Source organism: Haliotis rubra, unplaced genomic scaffold (assembly GCF_003918875.1).
Source record: "Haliotis rubra isolate DU_JTF1 unplaced genomic scaffold, ASM391887v1 Scf271, whole genome shotgun sequence".
NCBI classification, from domain to species: Eukaryota; Metazoa; Mollusca; class Gastropoda; order Lepetellida; family Haliotidae; genus Haliotis; species Haliotis rubra.
Window position 1 is genome coordinate 938,876 of NW_025766792.1, and position 22,395 is coordinate 961,270.

At 40.4% G+C, this 22,395-nt stretch overlaps 1 protein-coding gene and 1 long non-coding RNA gene across 2 annotated transcripts in view; one reads left to right on the forward strand and one right to left on the reverse strand.

Annotated features, from left to right (window-relative positions):
* Positions 1-5,266: 5,266 nt before the first annotated feature.
* LOC124280677 lies at positions 5,267-21,891 on the reverse strand. The gene is made up of 4 exons (XR_006899741.1): positions 21,816-21,891; positions 11,200-11,204; positions 8,356-8,365; positions 5,267-5,279 (listed from the first exon to the last, which is right to left on the reverse strand). It is a non-coding gene; the product is annotated as an uncharacterized LOC124280677 (long non-coding RNA).
* The window catches only part of LOC124280673 (endoglucanase A-like), a 51,955-nt gene continuing 39,240 nt past the window's right edge, over positions 9,681-22,395 (forward strand). Inside the window, exon 1 of the mRNA XM_046716668.1 lies at positions 9,681-9,794. Coding sequence (XP_046572624.1) covers positions 9,716-9,794 — 79 coding nt within the window. The 5' untranslated portion in view covers positions 9,681-9,715. The remainder of the gene's footprint in view (positions 9,795-22,395) is intronic.

Sequence of the window (22,395 nt, forward strand, 5' to 3'; positions counted from 1 at the left end):
TACCGTAACCGTTTTATTTCGAATAGACACATGTAGAGCAATAGTGTGAAGATAACGAAAACACCTATATTTGTTTTGTTTTGTTTGTTTCTTTTTACTTTTGATATGTAATAACTTGAACAATACGCAATGCAAGCGTTGCCACTTGACGATTGCATGACTTCCGGTTTGGAAATTGTACGTTAATCACAGTTGTATGTATCACAGTCAATTGAAACAAACGCTCGAGAGGTGGTGCAAGGCAAGAAGACCTGTCCGTCGACAACTTCTGTTAGCTCTGCATAAGCAACGTCGACTTGACTGGGCTCAACGTCATCGTAACATAACGTTACAACATTGGCGTCATCATTCGTAACCAACTCGTGTTATTCCGGGACAAGCCGAATAGCGACTCGTGCCCCTCTGGAAGGATTTCATATTGGCGCATGAACATCAGAACTACTTTAAACGAGAACGATAACTCTATCCCTGTTTGATTCCAATGTTTCTTAATATCACCGAAGCACATGTACATTGTATTGCTAGGTTGTTGTTTTTGTTTTTGTTTACTTATTTATCTTAAAGAATTAATCCTCTTTGATACAACTAAAAGGAGAAAAACATATTTGTTAAAGACATCATATTCCAATGTAGTTATTACCAGCTGTTCACTTTATATTTCCAATTATGTTAATTATTTTAATAGGGTTTAATAATCAAAAATAGGAATTGTTTTATTGAATATACAAATAAAATAATATGTTTTCGGCTACATTAAATCCCAAAGCAGATACTCAAAGAAATGACTTTAAAATGTTTCTCAAACTGAACGTTCGTGTAACCTTGCTGTCACACCCCAGGTGGAATTTTAAATGAATTCGCTGAAAAAATATATGAATGACCAAAAAACAGTCAGACTAAAATATCCCCAGAGATGTGAAATATAAGCCCAATGTTAAAGATTAAGGTTAATCAGTTACATACAAGTATGATATTATTGTTTTGAAACTCGTAGCGATTATAATTACATTTCCTAAAATTGGTCGAAGCGCACGTACAATCTCCATAACAAGCCTGCAAGATCGTTAGAAATACACTCCGTTGGACCCATGAGAGCCGTTATGTCAACAAACGCACGTGTGTGTATTTGAATCTCTCACCGTCAATCGCATGATTCTTATTAAAAACTTCATAATAGCCAGCAAAATCCTGTTAGCTACGTTCTTTGTACTTTCAATATGACGATATATTTTTCATGATTCTTTAAACAATGACATAATGCCATAAACGATTTAAGTACTCGGGATTATTTTTATCAAAGCACCGCGCTCATTTACGCGCGTTCTGATTGGTTTGTTGTATAACAAGCTTCGATAGGGGGACGAGTCTTTTTGGAGGTTACGGAAAGGGGCGAGTGGTGACGAATGTGGCGTTATGTCATCTTTTCTGACGAATCCCGATTTCTTCTACAGAGGGTAGATAGAAGAATTCGAGTTCGACGATTGACTGGAGAAAGGTTTATAAAAGATTGTGTGGAAGGTCAGGTTGCGGGCGTGGTTCTGTTTCTGTTTTGGTATGGGGTGGGATTCATTACAATGGAAAAACAGAACTTCGTGTTGTTCATGAAAACGACATTTTGGAAAACCATTTGATTCCACATGCACGTCAAGTATACGGCAACAAGCTCCTGCTGCAAGATGACAAGGCTGCTCCACATCGTGCCAGGGCCGTTGGCGCTTTCTGGAAAGGAAGGGTGTTAACAGTTTGCACTGGCCAGCGAAAAGTCCAGACATTAATCCAATTGAGCACATGTGGGGCCACCTGGACAGGCAAGTGCGACAGTTGGTAGTCCCTCCTGGAAATCTGGATGACTTAGGTACAACCTTGGTTCGAATCTGGAACTCTACAGGACGAGACATTGTCAACAACCTTGGTGATAGCATGAGGCGACGGATTACCTCCCTTTTTTAGTCACGTGGCAGAGCTTCTCGCTATTGACTATCATTTTCCTGACAACTGATCATGAATGTTCTGAGACAGTTGTCCTCAAAATTCTAATCTGCAACAAATTTTGTATTGAATAAAGCTAGCTTATTCATAAGTCAGTCGCACGTGTAAAAGTGAGTAGTTTTTAAGGGAGCATGTCTTTGTGTAGTCGTTTACTAAAATCGTAGACGTATAAAGTTCTTAAGACAATTATTCAATGTTAGTAACGACCACCTCCGTGGTGTAGTGGTTAGAGCGTCCGCCCGGAGAGTGGAAGGTCGCGGGTTCGATCCCCGACCGCGTCATACTAAAAGACGTTAAAATATGGTACTTGTTGGTCCCTGTCTGGCGCTCGGCATTAATGGGTACAATAAGGACTGGTCGGCTCGGAGTCGGTATAATGTGTCTGAGTGGGGTATTCATGCTTCACTGCGGCATGGTATCTCAGTGGGCTAGCACTATAAAGCCAGCTTCAGTCTGGGCTAGTACAAGCAGCCGCACACACACATATACATGCACGTCGTCATATGAGTGAAATATTCTCAAGCACGACGTAAAACCCAATTTCACCTCATCAATGTTAGTAACATAATTTAGTTTCAATAAAGCCATTAAACAAACTGGAAGGATTAACAAGTGAAAACTGAAAAGCCGTAAAAAACCAAAACACTTAGTTATCAAAAAGGGGGTGACAACCATTATGGACATAAGTATATCTGATATTGATAGTAACAAATAAACCCATTTAGATTGGAAATGATCCCCAGTGAGTTGGGAGATTCCTGAACCTGGGGAAATCTAGACTTGCTTCATTTAGAGCTTTAGCATTGCAGGGAGGGCTAGGCAGTTGAGAAAATAATGTGGTTCAGGGACTGTGAGACAGACTAACCTATCTCTGATTGCAACCCCCGAACAAACTTCACCCAGAGACAAAGAGCCATGATATAACGGCGATATCGCCAAATAGGCGCCAAACGAAACACAGTTGTCTGTAGCCAGAACAAAGAAACAACTGACATATCGCTAAAGTGGAGTGAAACAGCACGCGCACACACGACACATTCGCCATATCTGAAACATGGGTTGGCTTACAGTAATTTTAACTACCTATAAACATTGATTTATTTGATCTCGATGGAGTTTTTTCTGAGCATGAGTCAGTCATGCTGTGTCTGGGAACAGTTATCAACAATTGTAAAATGGCCGAGTAATGGAAGGTCAGAACAAACAGATTCAGATCACGTCCCTACTTTTAATCACTCTGAACTTTAGTCTCTGACATTCTATAAACTCGTTGTTCCGTATCACACAATGCCAATTTGGCAGTAGTTCACTTGCGGCTTCGTCATGATGCAACGAGAGAAGGGTTTTCTGCTTTTATTAGCGAATCTTTGTTCTTTACTTGTTTGTTCTGTATTCATGGATACAGAATGTGCCACAGTTCCTGAACAGGATCCGAGCATCGTTCACCAAAATGATGAAGTTCCACATTTTGCCTCAGCAACAGGAAATACTCACAGTCGCCCGCGGAAACCAGCTACAACGGAAGGTGTGACGACGTCTGAGACAACGGATAGTGTGACGACGTCTGCGACAAGGGCTGCTGTGACGACATCTGAGACCACGGATAGTGTGACGACGTCTGCGACAACGGATGGTGTGACGACGTCTGCGACAACGGATGCTGTGACGACATCTGAGACCACGGATGGTGTGACGACGTCTGCGACAACGGATGCTGTGACGACATCTGAGACCACGGATAGTGTGACGAAGTTTGAGCCATCATTTCAGATCCTAATACTGAGAACAGAAGCGAGACAAGGCACATATTCCTTTGAGCTGCAATACACAGCTCAAAGCGGCGTCTTCGTCCGGGTGGCCGAGAAGACATTCAGTGGGTTTGTTGGCATTTTGAAAGATAACGACTTCAGGAACACCTTCGCAGATGGCCACGGTGTTGTCAGCGCAACATCGGCAACGCCGAGGTATGAAGTGTTGTTTGAAAGTTCTGACAGAAGATGGCAAAGTAAAGTGTTCGTCAACGTGAAAAACACGACACAGCTCAGAGTTAAACAGCTTCTCCTGAAGACCAACGTTGAAGACGAGATTGTTTTCAACAAAGGTGAAACTGTGGAAATCAGAGTTCAAACTGCCAAGAGAAATGAAAGCAGGCATCCGTTTGACAACGGGTTAGTGTTCGGTATGTACTCATTCAGTAGGAACAATACCGACACGGTGTTTGATGCTAGCTCGAACTTCCCTGGGATTATTGAGAAAACCAATACGAAAGAATTCGTTGATTACGATGAACACACGTTGGTCGTCAACCGTGGCGGCGAGGATTACGAAGGAGCTGTCTATGTTGGTATGTACATGCACAGTAGAGGTTCCCTTGAGGCATACGGCAATGAACAGACCATTACTCTCAGAATGGCACATCACCGGAACCCGTATCCTGAAGGTTCTCTTGGCTTTTTAAGAGTTAAGCAGATTCCTTGGAATACTTTTTGTATAGAAGGACGAACTTGTGCAACATTATCAGCCATTGTTGGTAACGATCCTGAAGGCATAACATTATGGAAAAGGCATGCTGATGGACGAAAAGAATTGATGGAAGTTCCTTTTCATGAATACAGATATGAGTATGTTTTTATGAAGAGATTTTATCTATCTAACATATCGAGATCGGAGGCAGGTGTGTACACCTACAGAGGCACTGACTCAACTGGAAACGTGGTTGAAAAGGACTTTGAACTGAATGTGATTACTCTTTGAGAACTGCTTTATTCCTAAACAAACTTTGGTTGTATACTATTCACACTTTGGTAAGGATCAAATCATGGATTCATCAGAAAACTATTACGTGGGGTCAAATTTTGTTTAAATACCTAAGCTTATTTGTAAGCATGGATCCTAGGGTTCAGTATGTCATTGGATCTTGTGGATCCCATACCTGATATTGACATGTGTTGTATATTTGTCAATGACTGGTTCCATGATTTGCAAAATGGTTGATTGGTGCCATGAAAACCATTTTTATGGTTACATGTACTTATGTATCAAGTGCATAAAGTTAGATTTAAAAAAGTGACTTTTTGACTAAAGAGGGGTTACCATATCATTATTTATCTAGTTTTAAATGGAACAATTTCAAATTATAAATCTACGTTTAAGTAAAGTTGTGATTTTTTGTGATCCTTAGCAAAGTGTGAGTAGTGTAGAAGTAACACAAGAGAGACTGCTTGTCCCGTGTAGTGCCAAACGGTGTTTCCATCACTTCCAGATATGGCGATCCCTGGGGTTTGGTTCCTCTGGGAAACCATAGTTACCAGACCTAGCATCGAGAACAAAATCAAATTCGTGTTTCTCTGTATGTTTAAAGCACTTGTATAGTTTGCAGTATTTCATAAATGATTAAATCATTTTAAATAGTGTAATTTTTTAAGCGTTGATGTTTGAAATATGTGTTTGAAATATAGTGGCTGGTTGGTTGGTTTGTTGTTTAACGCCGCACTCAGCAATATTCCAGCTATATGGCGGCTGTCTGTAAATAATCGAGTCTGGACCAGACAATCCAGTGATCAACAGCATGAGCATCGATCTACGCAGTTGGGAACCGATGACATATGTCAACCAAGTCAGCGAACCTGACTACCCGATCCCACTCTTACGACAAATATGGGTTACTGAGGTTTCATTCTAACCGGATCTTCAGGGGTTACAATCACTGAATAAGCGCCGTTCTGTTGAATTACTGGACGCTGGTAAATATCATTGCACAATTTACAGGCCGACGTAATAACACTGTGACGCACGCACGCACGCACGCACGCACGCACGCACGCACACACGCACACACAAACAAAAGCACGCACACACACACACACACACACGACTGAAAGGAGTCTGGTGAACATTGAGGTCAACGCCAAATTAACTCTCCCCAAGCCTCCAGACGCCCAATGGGAATGTTTCGAGCTATAGCAGTGAGTGGCGGCATGATAGCGATATTCTTCCTTTTCGCCAACAAATGCCAATGACCGTCTAAATGCAAAACGGCCTAATATATGCATTGTCTCTGCAATGATTCCTCAGAACCGCACGTGCATATTGCGAAACCCTTTCTCAATGACATTTTTATACAAGATGACACTTTCGAACGTAAACGTGCATTAAAGCTTCCACAGATGCGTTTTTCGATGTGCATCCGTTCCATGTACAAAAACCAGCTTTATATTGGCAATATTATAACATCAAACACTAATTTTTGAAAACATTTGAAATTTCCTATATCAATATCACATATGGGTTTCATTTTGGAGAGTATACGTAACATATAACATAACCTTCACTTGTGTAGGCATGGTCTATAATGATGATTCTCAATATGGTGTTAAAGAAGCATAATTATCGGTCTCTAGCCTACCACTATAAGGTGTGGGTCTGGTTGATTGTACCCGATAATGAAATCTCGTGGGTTTCACCATGGTGATGAAGGTCAGAGACCTGGGTGACGTTTGGCGTTACATAGTGAGTGAGTGAGTTTAGTTTTACGCCGCTTTTAGCAACATTCCAGCAATATCACGGCGGGGGACTCCAGAAATGGGCTTCACACATTGTACCCATGTGGGGAATTGAACCCGGGTCTTCAGCGTGACGAGCGAACGCTTTAACCACTAGGCTACCCCCTAGTGAAAGTAGCCACGTTGTCTGAATATGTCCATCTCCGAACGACATCACAATGGCAGTCCTACAACGATGTTCATATGATGATGTGGGTATGCCTGCCATGTCACTTGATAAGTGCATACCATTATTATTTATATGTATTAGGGAATATGTTACAGTGTTTTGGAAATACGTGCGCTCAAAATACATCATAAACACATGCAAAGGAACGTCAATTTGTCGTATGAAATACAACGAAAACCACATGATACCATTCAAAATTAGGAATTGTATGGAATACTTTTGTCCCCGATACGTCAAAGTTGGAAAAGTCTTCCAAAAAATCAACCGTAAAACCTTAAATGACGATCTTGAACAAACATATGACGCTCTCTGAAATGTTCGTAAATGGAACTTGATCGTTTTAATGCATTCAGGGCTCATTGCCATGGGAGCCGTACACAAAGTGCCTCATTTACAGTATAAATGTGGATTCGAACCCTGTCCTCAGCGTGACGATTTAACCACCTGGCTTAGGCATTTAGTGAGAATCATTAATTTCGGAAATGAAGGCCACCACACCCATTATTCTCAAACAATATCCTGAATGCTGGCAGGACGCGCGTTGTTTTGTATACTTATAAACACATATCTCAGTGTACACAGTAAACATAATCAACCTTTCTTATATTTGGTTAGTGAATTATCGTGTCATCAAATTTTCTGATCCGTCAATTGATTATCGATTTGCTGCTTACACGAGGACCGCTGTGCGGCGTGGGCAACAAATACTTATTGTGCACATTGTGTGGGGCGTGCTTCCTCCTTCCGCCGTCTTCCGTGACATCACTGATTTTCGGCGACATATTCATAAAACCTTCTGTTTTGCTTTTAACGACCAATTGGATCTAAATATTGCGACGGATATTCAGTAACCCGTGCTTGTAAGAGACGACTAACGGGATCGGGTGGTCATGCTCGTTGACCTGGTTGACACATCTCATCGTATCCCAACTGCGTAGATCTATGCTCATGATATTGATCACTGGATTGTGTGGTCCAAACTCGATTATGATAGCCATATACCTGGAATACTGAGTGCGGCGTTAAACAACAAACAAACAAATACTTTGACGTAAATGGAGGCTGGCTATTTTCAGTCGTTGACGATTAATCTTGAATTAACGACATCACTGATTTCGTACCGTATCGTTAAAATATTTTGGTGTGTATATGATTAAATATGTATTCTATGAAGTTATTGATAGGTATTTGATGAAGCAAATGCACAAAGTGAAACCGGTTTTGATGTTCATACCTGTTTAATCGAATAGCGAATTCTATTCTTAAATATACTCACCAATAAAAGGTTGTAAATATAAATGGACATTTTTATGAAATTATGTGATATTGATGACCCCTAACTAGTCTCTCGTACAGACCCTGAAGCAAATATATCCAAGAAAGCCCACACAAGTCTAGAAAATGTGGCAAGTCTAGATTTCCTCAAATGAAGAAAGTCGCGAGAGGGGCTCCTTTTCATTATATTTTTTTTACTATGAACTTTTTGTCAGTCTAACCCCTAACCTATTGTTCAACATTCCACATCTCCGTCTCTGTCCCAGCATGACGTCATCAAATACATCCCATTGTTGTCACGTGAGGACAATACCGGGCTTTGTTAACTACTGAAAGACGACACCTGACATTATCACTGACATGCCTATTTCTTCATAATTATATAATTAATACTTCTTTTTTTAGCTCTATAAAGCCATATAATTATTTAAAGGATAGGTCATGAATAAATTTGACTAAACATTCCACTCTCGAGAGTATAATGACGGCATTATTAATGTAATGGCAATGAAATGAATAAACGTAGCAATATTTTTAATATTTTCGTTACAAAAATTATGTAGATTATCGCTTGGTCTCATCAAATATCTAATTTTGATAGAAACATGCAACTTCAAACTGAAAACTGAAAAGGAGCCGACATGAGGAGTTTAGTTTAGCATGGAATCTAGACTTGACTCTAATGGGGCTGCCTTAGGGCAGTGAGGAGTAATAGTGGTGAAAGACTTCCCGGACTTCCGGGTTCGATTCCAAATATGGATACAATGTGTGAAGAAATGTCTGGTGTACTCAGCTGTAAATTCCTGTGGCATAAAACCCGACTCACTCCCTCACACAATCGATTCCTGGATATATGGAAGATGGTCCTTAATAAAGTTCATCTCTCAAAGAAACTGTATCTGGTTACGAAATGTTTGAGCGTTTGTGCACTTAGTCCATCAAAACTTCATTAAAAACAAAAGTTGATAAGTCTTGACAAGGATCTTATAAGCTTTAATTAGAAACATACGATGCTGCTCGTATATGACGTGACAGTTGAATGTTAACAATCCAAGATTATGTTTTAGTACCTTAAATATTCACCTTAATAATGTGGACGGATTCGAAAGGTGATCCGCCTAGTGGTTAAAGCGTTGGCTCGTCACGCCGAAGACCCAGGTTCGATTCCTCACATGGGCACAATGTGTTGAAGCCCATTTCTGGTGTCCCCGCCGTGATATTGCTGGAATATTGCTAAAAGCGGCGTAAAACTAAACTCATTAATACCACCATTTTCACACTTGAAATGCATAATAACAAATATTGTCTTTTAGATTCTACAGAATCTTGCACTTCTAGAGCATATTGTCCCTGCCTGGTGCTCGGCTTTAATGGGTACAACAAGGACTGGTCGGCTTGGAGTCAGTATAATGTGTCTGAGTGGGGTATTCATGCTTCACTGCGGCATGTTATCTCAGTGGGCTAGCACTATAAAACCAGCTTCAGTCTGGGCTAGTACAAGCAGCCGCACATATATATACACACGCATGCACGTCGTCATATGAGCGAAATATTCTCAAGCACGACGTTAAACCCAATTTCACCTCACCTCATTTAGAAATCCCGTTGGCGGAAAGGACACAAGTAGTGCTCATACCACTAGGATAACAGTGAACACGAAAATCACGTGCAGTCGTAACACGTGGCCGTATCTCGAACAGTACGGAATACAAGTTGTATTATGATTTGCGTTCTGTCTCTGGATTATTTTGTGATCTGTACTACGTGGATTTTCACTTGGACTACTTGGACTATACTCAGTGAGTATGCTGTGGAATTGCTTCTTTTGAAATACTACCGTTCTATTTCGAATAGAAACAACATGTAGAGCACTCGTCTATAATACTGAAAAATGTGAATATAACGAAACACCCATAATGTGTTTTTCTTAAACTTTTTGATAAGTTAGACGAGCGAACAGTACGAAATGCAACCGTTGTGGTATGATTGGTGTATTTCTACCGAACTATTTTGCCATCCGTGCTGTGTGGATTTTCTTTTCAAACGCGGACTCTACTCAATGAGTGTGTTTTGGAATTGTTATAATTTTACACAACAGGTACCAGCACTCATCTATGTATGAAATTATGTGAATAACGAAACACCCATATGTGTTTTTCTTTAAAACTTTTGACATGTCGTAACAAGACAGAACACGCAATGCAAAGCGTTGTACTACGACTGGTGTTCTCTCATGGGTTACTTCATGCGATCTGTGCCAGATAGATTTTCACTTTGAACTCTGATCAGTGTGTATGTTTTGGTTAGGTCATCATTTTGAGTAATACCACTGGTTTATTTCGAATATCATGGCACTCATCCATGTCTGATAATGTGAATATAACGAAACACCCATATGTGTGTTTCTTAAAAACCTTTGATATGTCGCAATTTAAAAGTACGCAATGCAAGCGTTGTACTACGACTGGCGCTCTTTCGCGGGTTACTCTATGCGATCTGTGCCAGATAGATTTTCACCTTGAACTCTGTTTAGTGAGTATGTTTTGGTTTGGTTATTATTTTGAGGAATACTACCGTAACCGTTTTATTTCGAATAGACACATGTAGAGCAATGGTGTGAAGATAACGAAAACACCTATATTTGTTTTGTTTTTTTGTTTCTGTTTACTTTTGATATGTAATAACTCGAACAATACGCAATGCAAGCGTTGTACTATGCAGGTCGGGGAGAACCTGAAAACGACCTATAATAGTTAGATCAAGCTATAGTAGTTCAGACGAGCTATATGCCTATAGGTCGATCGAGCTATAATAGCACATACATGGAAGAGGCCCTTTAAGAACAACTTTCCGCACCGCGGTCATCGCATTGCTACACACGACTGGAATCGTCTAACCCATATTTGAAGCCACTGGCACCACAAACCCGAGCGTTTGTGATATATGAGCTGCTAAACTACCTAACCCTATGGACATTGATACTTGGGAAACAAAATAACACACCAAAAAACAGAAAATATACCCCGAAACTTGGAGGCCCACCTCGCGAACGGCTGAACTTGACGATTGCATGACTTCCGGTTTGGAAATTGTACGTTAATCACAGTTGTATGTATCACAGTCAATTGAAACAAACGCTCGAGAGGTGGTGCAAGGCAAGAAGACCTGTCCGTCGACAACTTCTGTTAGCTCTGCATAAGCAACGTCGACTTGACTGGGCTCAACGTCATCGTAACATAACGTTACAACATTGGCGTCATCATTCGTAACCAACTCGTGTTATTCCGGGACAAGCCGAATAGCGACTCGTGCCCCTCTGGAAGGATTTCATATTGGCGCATGAACATCAGAACTACTTTAAACGAGAACGATAACTCTATCCCTGTTTGATTCCAATGTTTCTTAATATCACCGAAGCACATGTACATTGTATTGCTAGGTTGTTGTTTTTGTTTTTGTTTACTTATTTATCTTAAGGGAATTAATCCTCTCTTTGATACAACTAAAGGAGAAAAACATATTTGTTAAAGACATCATATTCCAATGTAGTTATTACCAGCTGTTCACTTTATATTTCCAATTATGTTAATTATTTTAATAGGGTTTAATAATCAAAAATAGGAATTGTTTTATTGAATATACAAATAAAATAATATGTTTTCGGCTACATTAAATCCCAAAGCAGATACTCAAAGAAATGACTTTAAAATGTTTCTCAAACTGAACGTTCGTGTAACCTTGCTGTCACACCCCAGGTGGAATTTTAAAATGAATTCGCTGAAAAAATATATGAATGACCAAAAACAGTCAGACTAAAATATCCCCAGAGATGTGAAATATAAGCCCAATGTTAAAAGATTAAGGTTAATCAGTTACATACAAAGTATGATATTATTGTTTTGAAACTCGTAGCGATTATAATTACATTTCCTAAAATTGGTCGAAGCGCACGTACAATCTCCATAACAAGCCTGCCGCAGATCGTTAGAAATACACTCCGTTGGACCATGCGAGCCGTTATGTCAACAAACGCACGTGTGTATTTGAATCTCTCACCGTCAATCGCATGATTCTTATTAAAAACTTCATAATAGCCAGCAAAATCCTGTTAGCTACGTTCTTTGTACTTTCAATATGACGATATATTTTTCATGATTCTTTAAACAATGACATAATGCCATAAACGATTTTAAGTACTCAGGATTATTTTTTATCAAAGCACCGCGCTCATTTACGCGTTCTGATTGGTTTGTTGTATAACAAGCTTCGATAGGGGGACGAGTCTTTTTGGAGGTTACGGAAAGGGGGCGAGTGGTGACGATAATGGCGTTATGTCATCTTTTTCTGACGAATCCCGATTTCCTTCTACAGAGGGTAGATAGAAGAATTCGAGTTCGACGATTGACTGGAGAAAGGTTTATAAAAGATTGTGTGGAAGGTCAGAAGTTGCGGGCGTGGTTCTGTTTCTGTTTTGGTATGGGGTGGATTCATTACAATGGAAAAACAGAACTTCGTGTTGTTCATGAAAACGACATTTTTGGAAAACCATTTGATTCCACATGCACGTCAAGTATACGGCAACAAGCTCCTGCTGCAAGGATAATGAGGCTGCTCCACATCGTGCCAGGGCCGTTGGCGCTTTCTGAAAGGAAGGGTGTTAACAGTTTGCACTGGCCAGCGAAAAAAGTCAGACATTAATCCAATTGAGGCACATGTGAGGGCCACCTGGACAGGCAAGTGCGACAGTTGGTAGTCCCTCCTGGAAATCTGGATGACTTAGGTACAACCTTGGTTCGAATCTGGAACTCTACAGGACGAGACATTGTCAACAACCTTGGTGATAGCATGAGGCGACGGATTACCTCCTTTTAGTCACGTAGCAGAGCTTCTCGCTATTGACTCATCATTTTCCTGACAACTGATCATGAATGTTCTGAGACAGTTGTCCTCAAAATCTAATCTGCAACAAATTTTGTATTGAATAAAGCTAAGCTTATTCATAAGTCAGTCGCACGTGTAAAAGTGAGTAGTTTTTAGGGAGCATGTCTTTGTGTAGTCGTTTACTAAAATCGTAGACGTATAAAGTTCTTAAGACAATTATTCAATGTTAAGTAACGACCACCTCCGTGGTGTAGTGGTTAGAGCGTCCGCCCGGAGAGTGGAAGGTCGCGGGTTCGATCCCCGACCGCGTCATACCAAAAGACGTTAAAATATGGTACTTGTTGGTCCCCGTCTGGCGCTCGGCATTAATGGGTACAATAAGGACTGGTCGGCTCGGAGTCGGTATAATGTGTCTGGAGTGGGTATTCATGCTTCACTGCGGCATGGTATCTCAGTGGGCTAGCACTATAAAGCCAGCTTCAGTCTGGGCTAGTACAAGCAGCCGCACACACACATATACATGCACGTCGTCATATGAGTGAAATATTCTCAAGCACGACGTAAAACCCAATTTCACCTCATCAATGTTAGTAACATAATTTAGTTTCAATAAAGCCATTAAACAAACTGGAAGGATTAACAAGTGAAAACTGAAAAGCCGTAAAAAACAAAAACACTTAGTTATCAAAAAGGGGGTGACAACCATTATGGACATAAGTATATCTGATATTGATAGTAACAAATAAACCCATTTAGATTTGGAAATGATCCCCAGTGAGTTGGGAGATTCCTGAACCTGGGGAAATCTAGACTGCTTCATTTAGAGCTTTAGCATTGCAGGAGGGCTAGGCAGTTGAGAAAATAATGTGGTTCAGGGACTGTGAGACAGACTAACCTATCTCTGATTGCAACCCCCGAACAAACTTCACCCAGAGACAAAGAGCCATGATATAACGGCGATATCGCCAAATAGGCGCCAAACGAAACACAGTTGTCTGTAGCCAGAACAAAGAAACAACTGACATATCGCTAAAGTGGAGTGAAACAGCACGCGCACACGACACATTCGCCATATCTGAAACATGGGTTGGCTTACAGTAATTTTAACTACCTATAAACATTGATTTATTTGATCTCGATGGAGTTTTTTCTGAGCATGAGTCAGTCATGCTGTGTCTGGGAACAGTTATCAACAATTGTAAAATGGCCGAGTAATGGAAGGTCAGAACAAACAGATTCAGATCACGTCCCTACTTTTAATCACTCTGAACTTTAGTCTCTGACATTCTATAAACTCGTTGTTCCGTATCACACAATGCCAATTTGGCAGTAGTTCACTTGCGGCTTCGTCATGATGCAACGAGAGAAGGGTTTTCTGCTTTATTAGCGAATCTTTGTTCTTTACTTGTTTGTTCTGTATTCATGGATACAGAATGTGCCACAGTTCCTGAACAGGATCCGAGCATCGTTCACCAAAATGATGAAGTTCCACATTTTGCCTCAGCAACAGGAAATACTCACAGTCGCCCGCGGAAACCAGCTACAACGGAAGGTGTGACGACGTCTGGAGACAACGGATAGTGTGACGACGTCTGCGACAAAGGGCTGCTGTGACGACATCTGAGACCACGGATAGTGTGACGACGTCTGCGACAACGGATGGTGTGACGACGTCTGCGACAACGGATGCTGTGACGACATCTGAGACCACGGATGGTGTGACGACGTCTGCGACAACGGATGCTGTGACGACATCTGAGACCACGGATAGTGTGACGAAGTTTGAGCCATCATTTCAGATCCTAATACTGAGAACAGAAGCGAGACAAGCACATATTCCTTTGAGCTGCAATACACAGCTCAAAGCGGCGTCTTCGTCCGGGTGGCCGAGAAGACATTCAGTGGGTTTGTTGGCATTTTTGAAGATAACGACTTCAGGAACACCTTCGCAGATGGCCACGGTGTTGTCAGCGCAACATCGGCAACGCCGAGGTATGAAGTGTTGTTTGAAAGTTCTGACAGAAGATGGCAAAGTAAAGTGTTCGTCAACGTGAAAAACACGACACAGCTCAGAGTTAAACAGCTTCTCCTGAAGACCAACGTTGAAGACGAGATTGTTTTCAACAAAGGTGAAACTGTGGAAATCAGAGTTCAAACTGCCAAGAGAAATGAAAGCAGGCATCCGTTTGACAACGGGTTAGTGTTCGGTATGTACTCATTCAGTAGGAACAATACCGACACGGTGTTTGATGCTAGCTCGAACTTCCTGGGATTATTGAGAAAACCAATACGAAAGAATTCGTTGATTACGATGAACACACGTTGGTCGTCAACCGTGGCGGCGAGGATTACGAAGGAGCTGTCTATGTTGGTATGTACATGCACAGTAGAGGTTCCCTTGAGGGCATACGGCAATGAACAGACCATTACTCTCAAGAATGGCACATCACCGGAACCCGTATCCTGAAGGTTCTCTTGGCTTTTAAGAGTTAAGCAGATTCCTTGGAATACTTTTGTATAGAAGGACGAACTTGTGCAACATTATCAGCCATTGTTGGTAACGATCCTGAAGGCATAACATTATGGAAAAGGCATGCTGATGGACGAAAAGAATTGATGGAAGTTCCTTTTCATGAATACAGATATGAGTATGTTTTTATGAAGAGATTTTATCTATCTAACATATCGAGATCGGAGGCAGGTGTGTACACCTACAGAGGCACTGACTCAACTGGAAACGTGGTTGAAAAGGACTTTGAACTGAATGTGATTACTCTTTGAGAACTGCTTTATTCCTAAACAAACTTTGGTTGTATACTATTCACACTTTGGTAAGGATCAAATCATGGATTCATCAGAAAACTATTACGTGGGGTCAAATTTTGTTTAAATACCTAAGCTTATTTGTAAGCATGGATCCTAGGGTTCAGTATGTCATTGGATCTTGTGGATCCCATACCTGATATTGACATGTGTTGTATATTTGTCAATGACTGGTTCCATGATTTGGCAAAATGGTTGATTGGTGCCATGAAAACCATTTTTATGGTTACATGTACTTATGTATCAAGTGCATAAAAGTTAGATTTAAAAGTGACTTTTTGACTAAAGAGGGGTTACCATATCATTATTTATCTAGTTTTAAATGGAACAATTTCAAATTATAAATCTACGTTTTAAGTAAAGTTGTGATTTTTGTGATCCTTAGCAAAGTGTGAGTAGTGTAGAAGTAACACAAGAGAGACTGCTTGTCCCGTGTAGTGCCAAACGGTGTTTCCATCACTTCCAGATATGGCGATCCCTGGGTTTGGTTCCTCTGAGGAAACCATAGTTACCAGACCTAGCATCGAGAACAAAATCAAATTCGTGTTTCTCTGTATGTTTAAAGCACTTGTATAGTTTGCAGTATTTCATAAATGATTAAATCATTTTTAAATAGTGTAATTTTTAAGCGTTGATGTTTGAAATATGTGTTTGAAATATAGTGGCTGGTTGGTTGGTTTGTTGTTTAACGCCGCACTCAGCAATATTCCAGCTATATGGCGGCTGTCTGTAAATAATCGAGTCTGGACCAGACAATCCAGTGATCAACAGCATGAGCATCGATCTACGCAGTTGGGAACCGATGACATATGTCAACCAAGTCAGCGAACCTGACTACCCGATCCCACTCTTACGACAAATATGGGTTACTGAGGTTTCATTCTAACCGGATCTTCAGGGGTTACAATCACTGAATAAGCGCCGTTCTGTTGAATTACTGGACGCTGGTAAATATCATTGCACAATTTACAGGCCGACGTAATAACACTGTGACGCACGCACGCACGCACGCACGCACGCACGCACGCACACACGCACACACAAACAAAAGCACGCACACACACACACACACACACGACTGAAAGGAGTCTGGTGAACATTGAGGTCAACGCCAAATTAACTCTCCCCAAGCCTCCAGACGCCCAATGGGAATGTTTCGAGCTATAGCAGTGAGTGGCGGCATGATAGCGATATTCTTCCTTTTCGCCAACAAATGCCAATGACCGTCTAAATGCAAAACGGCCTAATATATGCATTGTCTCTGCAATGATTCCTCAGAACCGCACGTGCATATTGCGAAACCCTTTCTCAATGACATTTTTATACAAGATGACACTTTCGAACGTAAACGTGCATTAAAGCTTCCACAGATGCGTTTTTCGATGTGCATCCGTTCCATGTACAAAAACCAGCTTTATATTGGCAATATTATAACATCAAACACTAATTTTGAAAAACATTTGAAATTTCCTATATCAATATCACATATGGGTTTCATTTTGGAGAGTATACGTAACATATAACATAACCTTCACTTGTGTAGGCATGGTCTATAATGATGATTCTCAATATGGTGTTAAAGAAGCATAATTATCGGTCTCTAGCCTACCACTATAAGGTGTGGGTCTGGTTGATTGTACCCGATAATGAAATCTCGTGGGTTTCACCATGGTGATGAAGGTCAGAGACCTGGGTGACGTTTGGCGTTACATAGTGAGTGAGTGAGTTTAGTTTTACGCCGCTTTTAGCAACATTCCAGCAATATCACGGCGGGGGACTCCAGAAATGGGCTTCACACATTGTACCCATGTGGGGAATTGAACCCGGGTCTTCAGCGTGACGAGCGAACGCTTTAACCACTAGGCTACCCCTAGTGAAAGTAGCCACGTTGTCTGAATATGTCCATCTCCGAACGACATCACAATGGCAGTCCTACAACGATGTTCATATGATGATGTGGGTATGCCTGCCATGTCACTTGATAAGTGCATACCATTATTATTTATATGTATTAGGGAATATGTTACAGTGTTTTGGAAATACGTGCGCTCAAAATACATCATAAACACATGCAAAGGAACGTCAATTTGTCGTATGAAATACAACGAAAACCACATGATACCATTCAAAATTAGGAATTGTATGGAATACTTTTGTCCCCGATACGTCAAAGTTGGAAAAGTCTTCCAAAAAATCAACCGTAAAACCTTAAATGACGATCTTGAACAAACATATGACGCTCTCTGAAATGTTCGTAAATGGAACTTGATCGTTTTAATGCATTCAGGGCTCATTGCCATGGAGCCATTACACAAAGTGCCTCATTTACAGTATAAATGTGGATTCGAACCCTGTCCTCAGCGTGACGATTTAACCACCTGGCTTAGGCATTTAGTGAGAATCATTAATTTCGGAAATGAAGGCCACCACACCCATTATTCTCAAACAATATCCTGAATGCTGGCAGGACGCGCGTTGTTTTGTATACTTATAAACACATATCTCAGTGTACACAGTAAACATAATCAACCTTTCTTATATTTGGTTAGTGAATTATCGTGTCATCAAATTTTCTGATCCGTCAATTGATTATCGATTTGCTGCTTACACGAGGACCGCTGTGCGGCGTGGGCAACAAATACTTATTGTGCACATTGTGTGGGGCGTGCTTCCTCCTTCCGCCGTCTTCCGTGACATCACTGATTTTCGGCGACATATTCATAAAACCTTCTGTTTTGCTTTTAACGACCAATTGGATCTAAATATTGCGACGGATATTCAGTAACCCGTGCTTGTAAGAGACGACTAACGGGATCGGGTGGTCATGCTCGTTGACCTGGTTGACACATCTCATCGTATCCCAACTGCGTAGATCTATGCTCATGATATTGATCACTGGATTGTGTGGTCCAAACTCGATTATGATAGCCATATACCTGGAATACTGAGTGCGGCGTTAAACAACAAACAAACAAATACTTTGACGTAAATGGAGGCTGGCTATTTTCAGTCGTTGACGATTAATCTTGAATTAACGACATCACTGATTTCGTACCGTATCGTTAAAATATTTTGGTGTGTATATGATTAAATATGTATTCTATGAAGTTATTGATAGGTATTTGATGAAGCAAATGCACAAAGTGAAACCGGTTTTGATGTTCATACCTGTTTAATCGAATAGCGAATTCTATTCTTAAATATACTCACCAATAAAAGGTTGTAAATATAAATGGACATTTTTATGAAATTATGTGATATTGATGACCCCTAACTAGTCTCTCGTACAGACCCTGAAGCAAATATATCCAAGAAAGCCCACACAAGTCTAGAAAATGTGGCAAGTCTAGATTTCCTCAAATGAAGAAAGTCGCAGGGCTCCTTTTCATTATATTTTTTTTTTTTACTATGAACTTTTTTGTCAGTCTAACCCCTAACCTATTGTTCAACATTCACATCTCCCGTCTCTGTCCCAGCATGACGTCATCAAATACATCCCATTGTTGTCACGTGAGGACAATAGGCTTTGTTAACTACTGAAAGACGACACCTGACATTATCACTGACATGCCTATTTCTTCATAATTATATAATTAATACTTCTTTTTTTAGCTCTATAAAGCCATATAATTATTTAAAGGATAGGTCATGAATAAATTTGACTAAACATTCCACTCTCGAGAGTATAATGACGGCATTATTAATGTAATGGCAATGAAATGAATAAACGTAGCAATATTTTTAATATTTTCGTTACAAAAAATTATGTAGATTATCACTTGGTCTCATCAAATATCTAATTTTGATAGAAACATGCAACTACCTTGAAAACTGAAAAGGAGCCGACATGAGAGTTTAGTTTAGCATGGAATCTAGACTTGACTCTAATGGGGCTAGGGGCGGTGAGGGTAATAGTGGTGAAAGACTTCGGACTTCCGGGTTCGATTCCAAATATGGATACAATGTGTGAAGAAATGTCTGGTGTACTCAGCTGTAAATTCCTGTGGCATAAAACCCGACTCACTCACTCACACAATCGATTCCTGGATATATGGAAGATGGTCACTTAATAAAGTTCATCTCTCAAAAGAAACTGTATCTGGTTACGAAATGTTTGAGCGTTTGTGCACTTAGTCCATCAAAAACTTCATTAAAAACAAAAGTTGATAAGTCTTGACAAGGATCTTATAAGCTTTAATTAGAAACATACGATGCTGCTCGTATGACGTGACGGTTGAATGTTAACAATCCAAGATTATGTTTTTTAGTACCTTAAATATTCACCTTAATAATGTGGACGGATTCGAAAGGTGATCCGCCTAGTGGTTAAAGCGTTGGCTCGTCACGCCGAAGACCCGGGTTCGATTCCTCACATGGGCACAATGTGTTAAGCCCATTTCTGGTGTCCCCCGCCGTGATATTGCTGGAATATTGCTAAAAGCGGCGTAAAACTAAACTCAGTCAGTCAGTCAGTTGTATTACAAGGGGGCATGCACATTCAATGAAGTTAACGCTCATCACGTACTGCACGGGCGCATTCGTGACCCACTCGTGTTATTCCGGGACAAGCCGAATAGCGACTCGTGCCCCACTGGAAGGATTTCATATTGGCGCATGAACATCAGAACTACTTTAAACAAGAACGATAACTCTATCCCTGTTTGATTCCAATGTTTCTTAATATCACCGCAGCACATGTACATTGTACTGCTAGGTTGTTTTTTGTTTTGTTTTTTTTAACCTATTTATCTTAAAGAATTAATCCTCTTTGATACAACTAAAAGGAGAAAAACATACTTGTTAAAGACATATTCTAATGTAGTTATTACCAACTGTTAACCTTATATTTCCAATTATGTTAATTTTTTTAATAGGGTTTAATAATCAAAAATGGGAATTGTTTTATTGAATGTACAAATAAAATAATATTTTTTCGGCTACATTAAATCCCAAAGCAGATACTCAAAAAAATTACTTTAAAATGTTTCTCAAACTGAACATTCGTGTAACCTTGCTGTCACACCCCTTGTGGAATTTTAAATGAATTCGCTGAAACAAAATATGAATGACCAAAAAACAGTCAGACTAAAATATCCCCAGAACTGTGAAATATAAGCCCTTAAAGATTAAGGTTGATCAGTTACATACAAGTATGATATTATTGTTTTGAAACGCGAAGCGATTATAATTGCAGTTCCTAAAATTGGTCGAAGCGCACGTACAATCTCTATAACAAGCCCGCAAGATCGTCAGAAATACACTCTGTTGGACCCATGAGTGCCGTTTTGTCAACACACGCACGTGTGTGTTTTTGAATCTCTCACCGTCATTCGCATGATTCTTATTAAAAACTTCATAATAGCCAGCAAAATCCTGTTAGCTACGTTCTTTGTACTTTCAATATGACGATATATATTTTTCATGATTCTTTAAACAATGACATAATGCCATAAACGATTTAAGTACTCGGGATTATTTTTATCAAAGCACCGCACTCATTTACGCGCGTTCTGATTGGTTTGTTGTATTCTCGCACATAACAAGCATCGGGACGAGTCTTCTTGGAGGTTACGGAAAGGGGCGAGTGGTGACGAATGATAACGAGTGGGGGACGAGTCTTCTTGGAGGTTACGGAAAGGGGCGAGTGGTGACGAATGGGAGTAACATTCTCGCAGCAGTTTGGCATGTCTACATTCACTATCATACCAATTATCTACCTTGCTGGAGAGGCGTTTGTTTATGGGAGTTTTTTTGAAGATGTCAGCACATTATTTCATACACTTATTAAAACAATTGTATGATTCCGATACATTAGACCTTGATATATAGTCCTGGAATTGATCTTCTAGCTCTGACGAACTGGCTTCGGCGTGATGAGCAAACGCTTTAACCACTAGACTTTGTAAAGACGTCCATTTCGATTTTGATATATCATGGAAGAATATAGAGAGGATATTTGGTTTCTCTCGTCAATAACACGACGCTTTAACCAATATGCTACCCCATCGCCCACCTTCTCACATGTACCTGACACGACCTCTGACAAAAGTACCATCCAATCCACAATCACAGAGCTGATTCTAAGACAAATGTCAAATTAGCTATTGAAAACTTACAGAACAGTTCGCCATTCCCGAAACCTTAGTGTAAGGCAGGTATCTGTGAACGGAGCTTGTACAGCAATGGCGCACAGTCAACTTTCTAGAGGTGATACAATTCCGAGTATTGTCGGGGTATGTGAAGTGTCACTTACACACTGACACCGATATAAATATAACCAATGTAACGCTGACGTATCTCTTAACTTTGTCACACAATGGACATTGCATAACGTCATCATATAGCCTTATAATTTGATATCGTGTTCCTGACACATTTATGGTCTTAAGTAAAGAAAATTGACAGAGAGTAGAGTAAAAAGTAGAGTTATGACAAGAATATCCCAACACGAGCTGAATACGTTCTGGTGATTTCGACGATTGCATTGCACGCGCTATATCGGGTGAGTACGTGTGCGATCGAAGTGCACAAACAGTTTCACTGGTAGGGCGGGTGCCCAGTCGCTGTCCTGAGAAGTTTTATTGACAATGGCTGACTGACTGAGTTTGGTTTTACGCCACTTTTAGCAATATTCCAGCAACATCACGGCGGGGGACACCAGAAATGGACTTCACACATTGTACCCATGTGGGGATT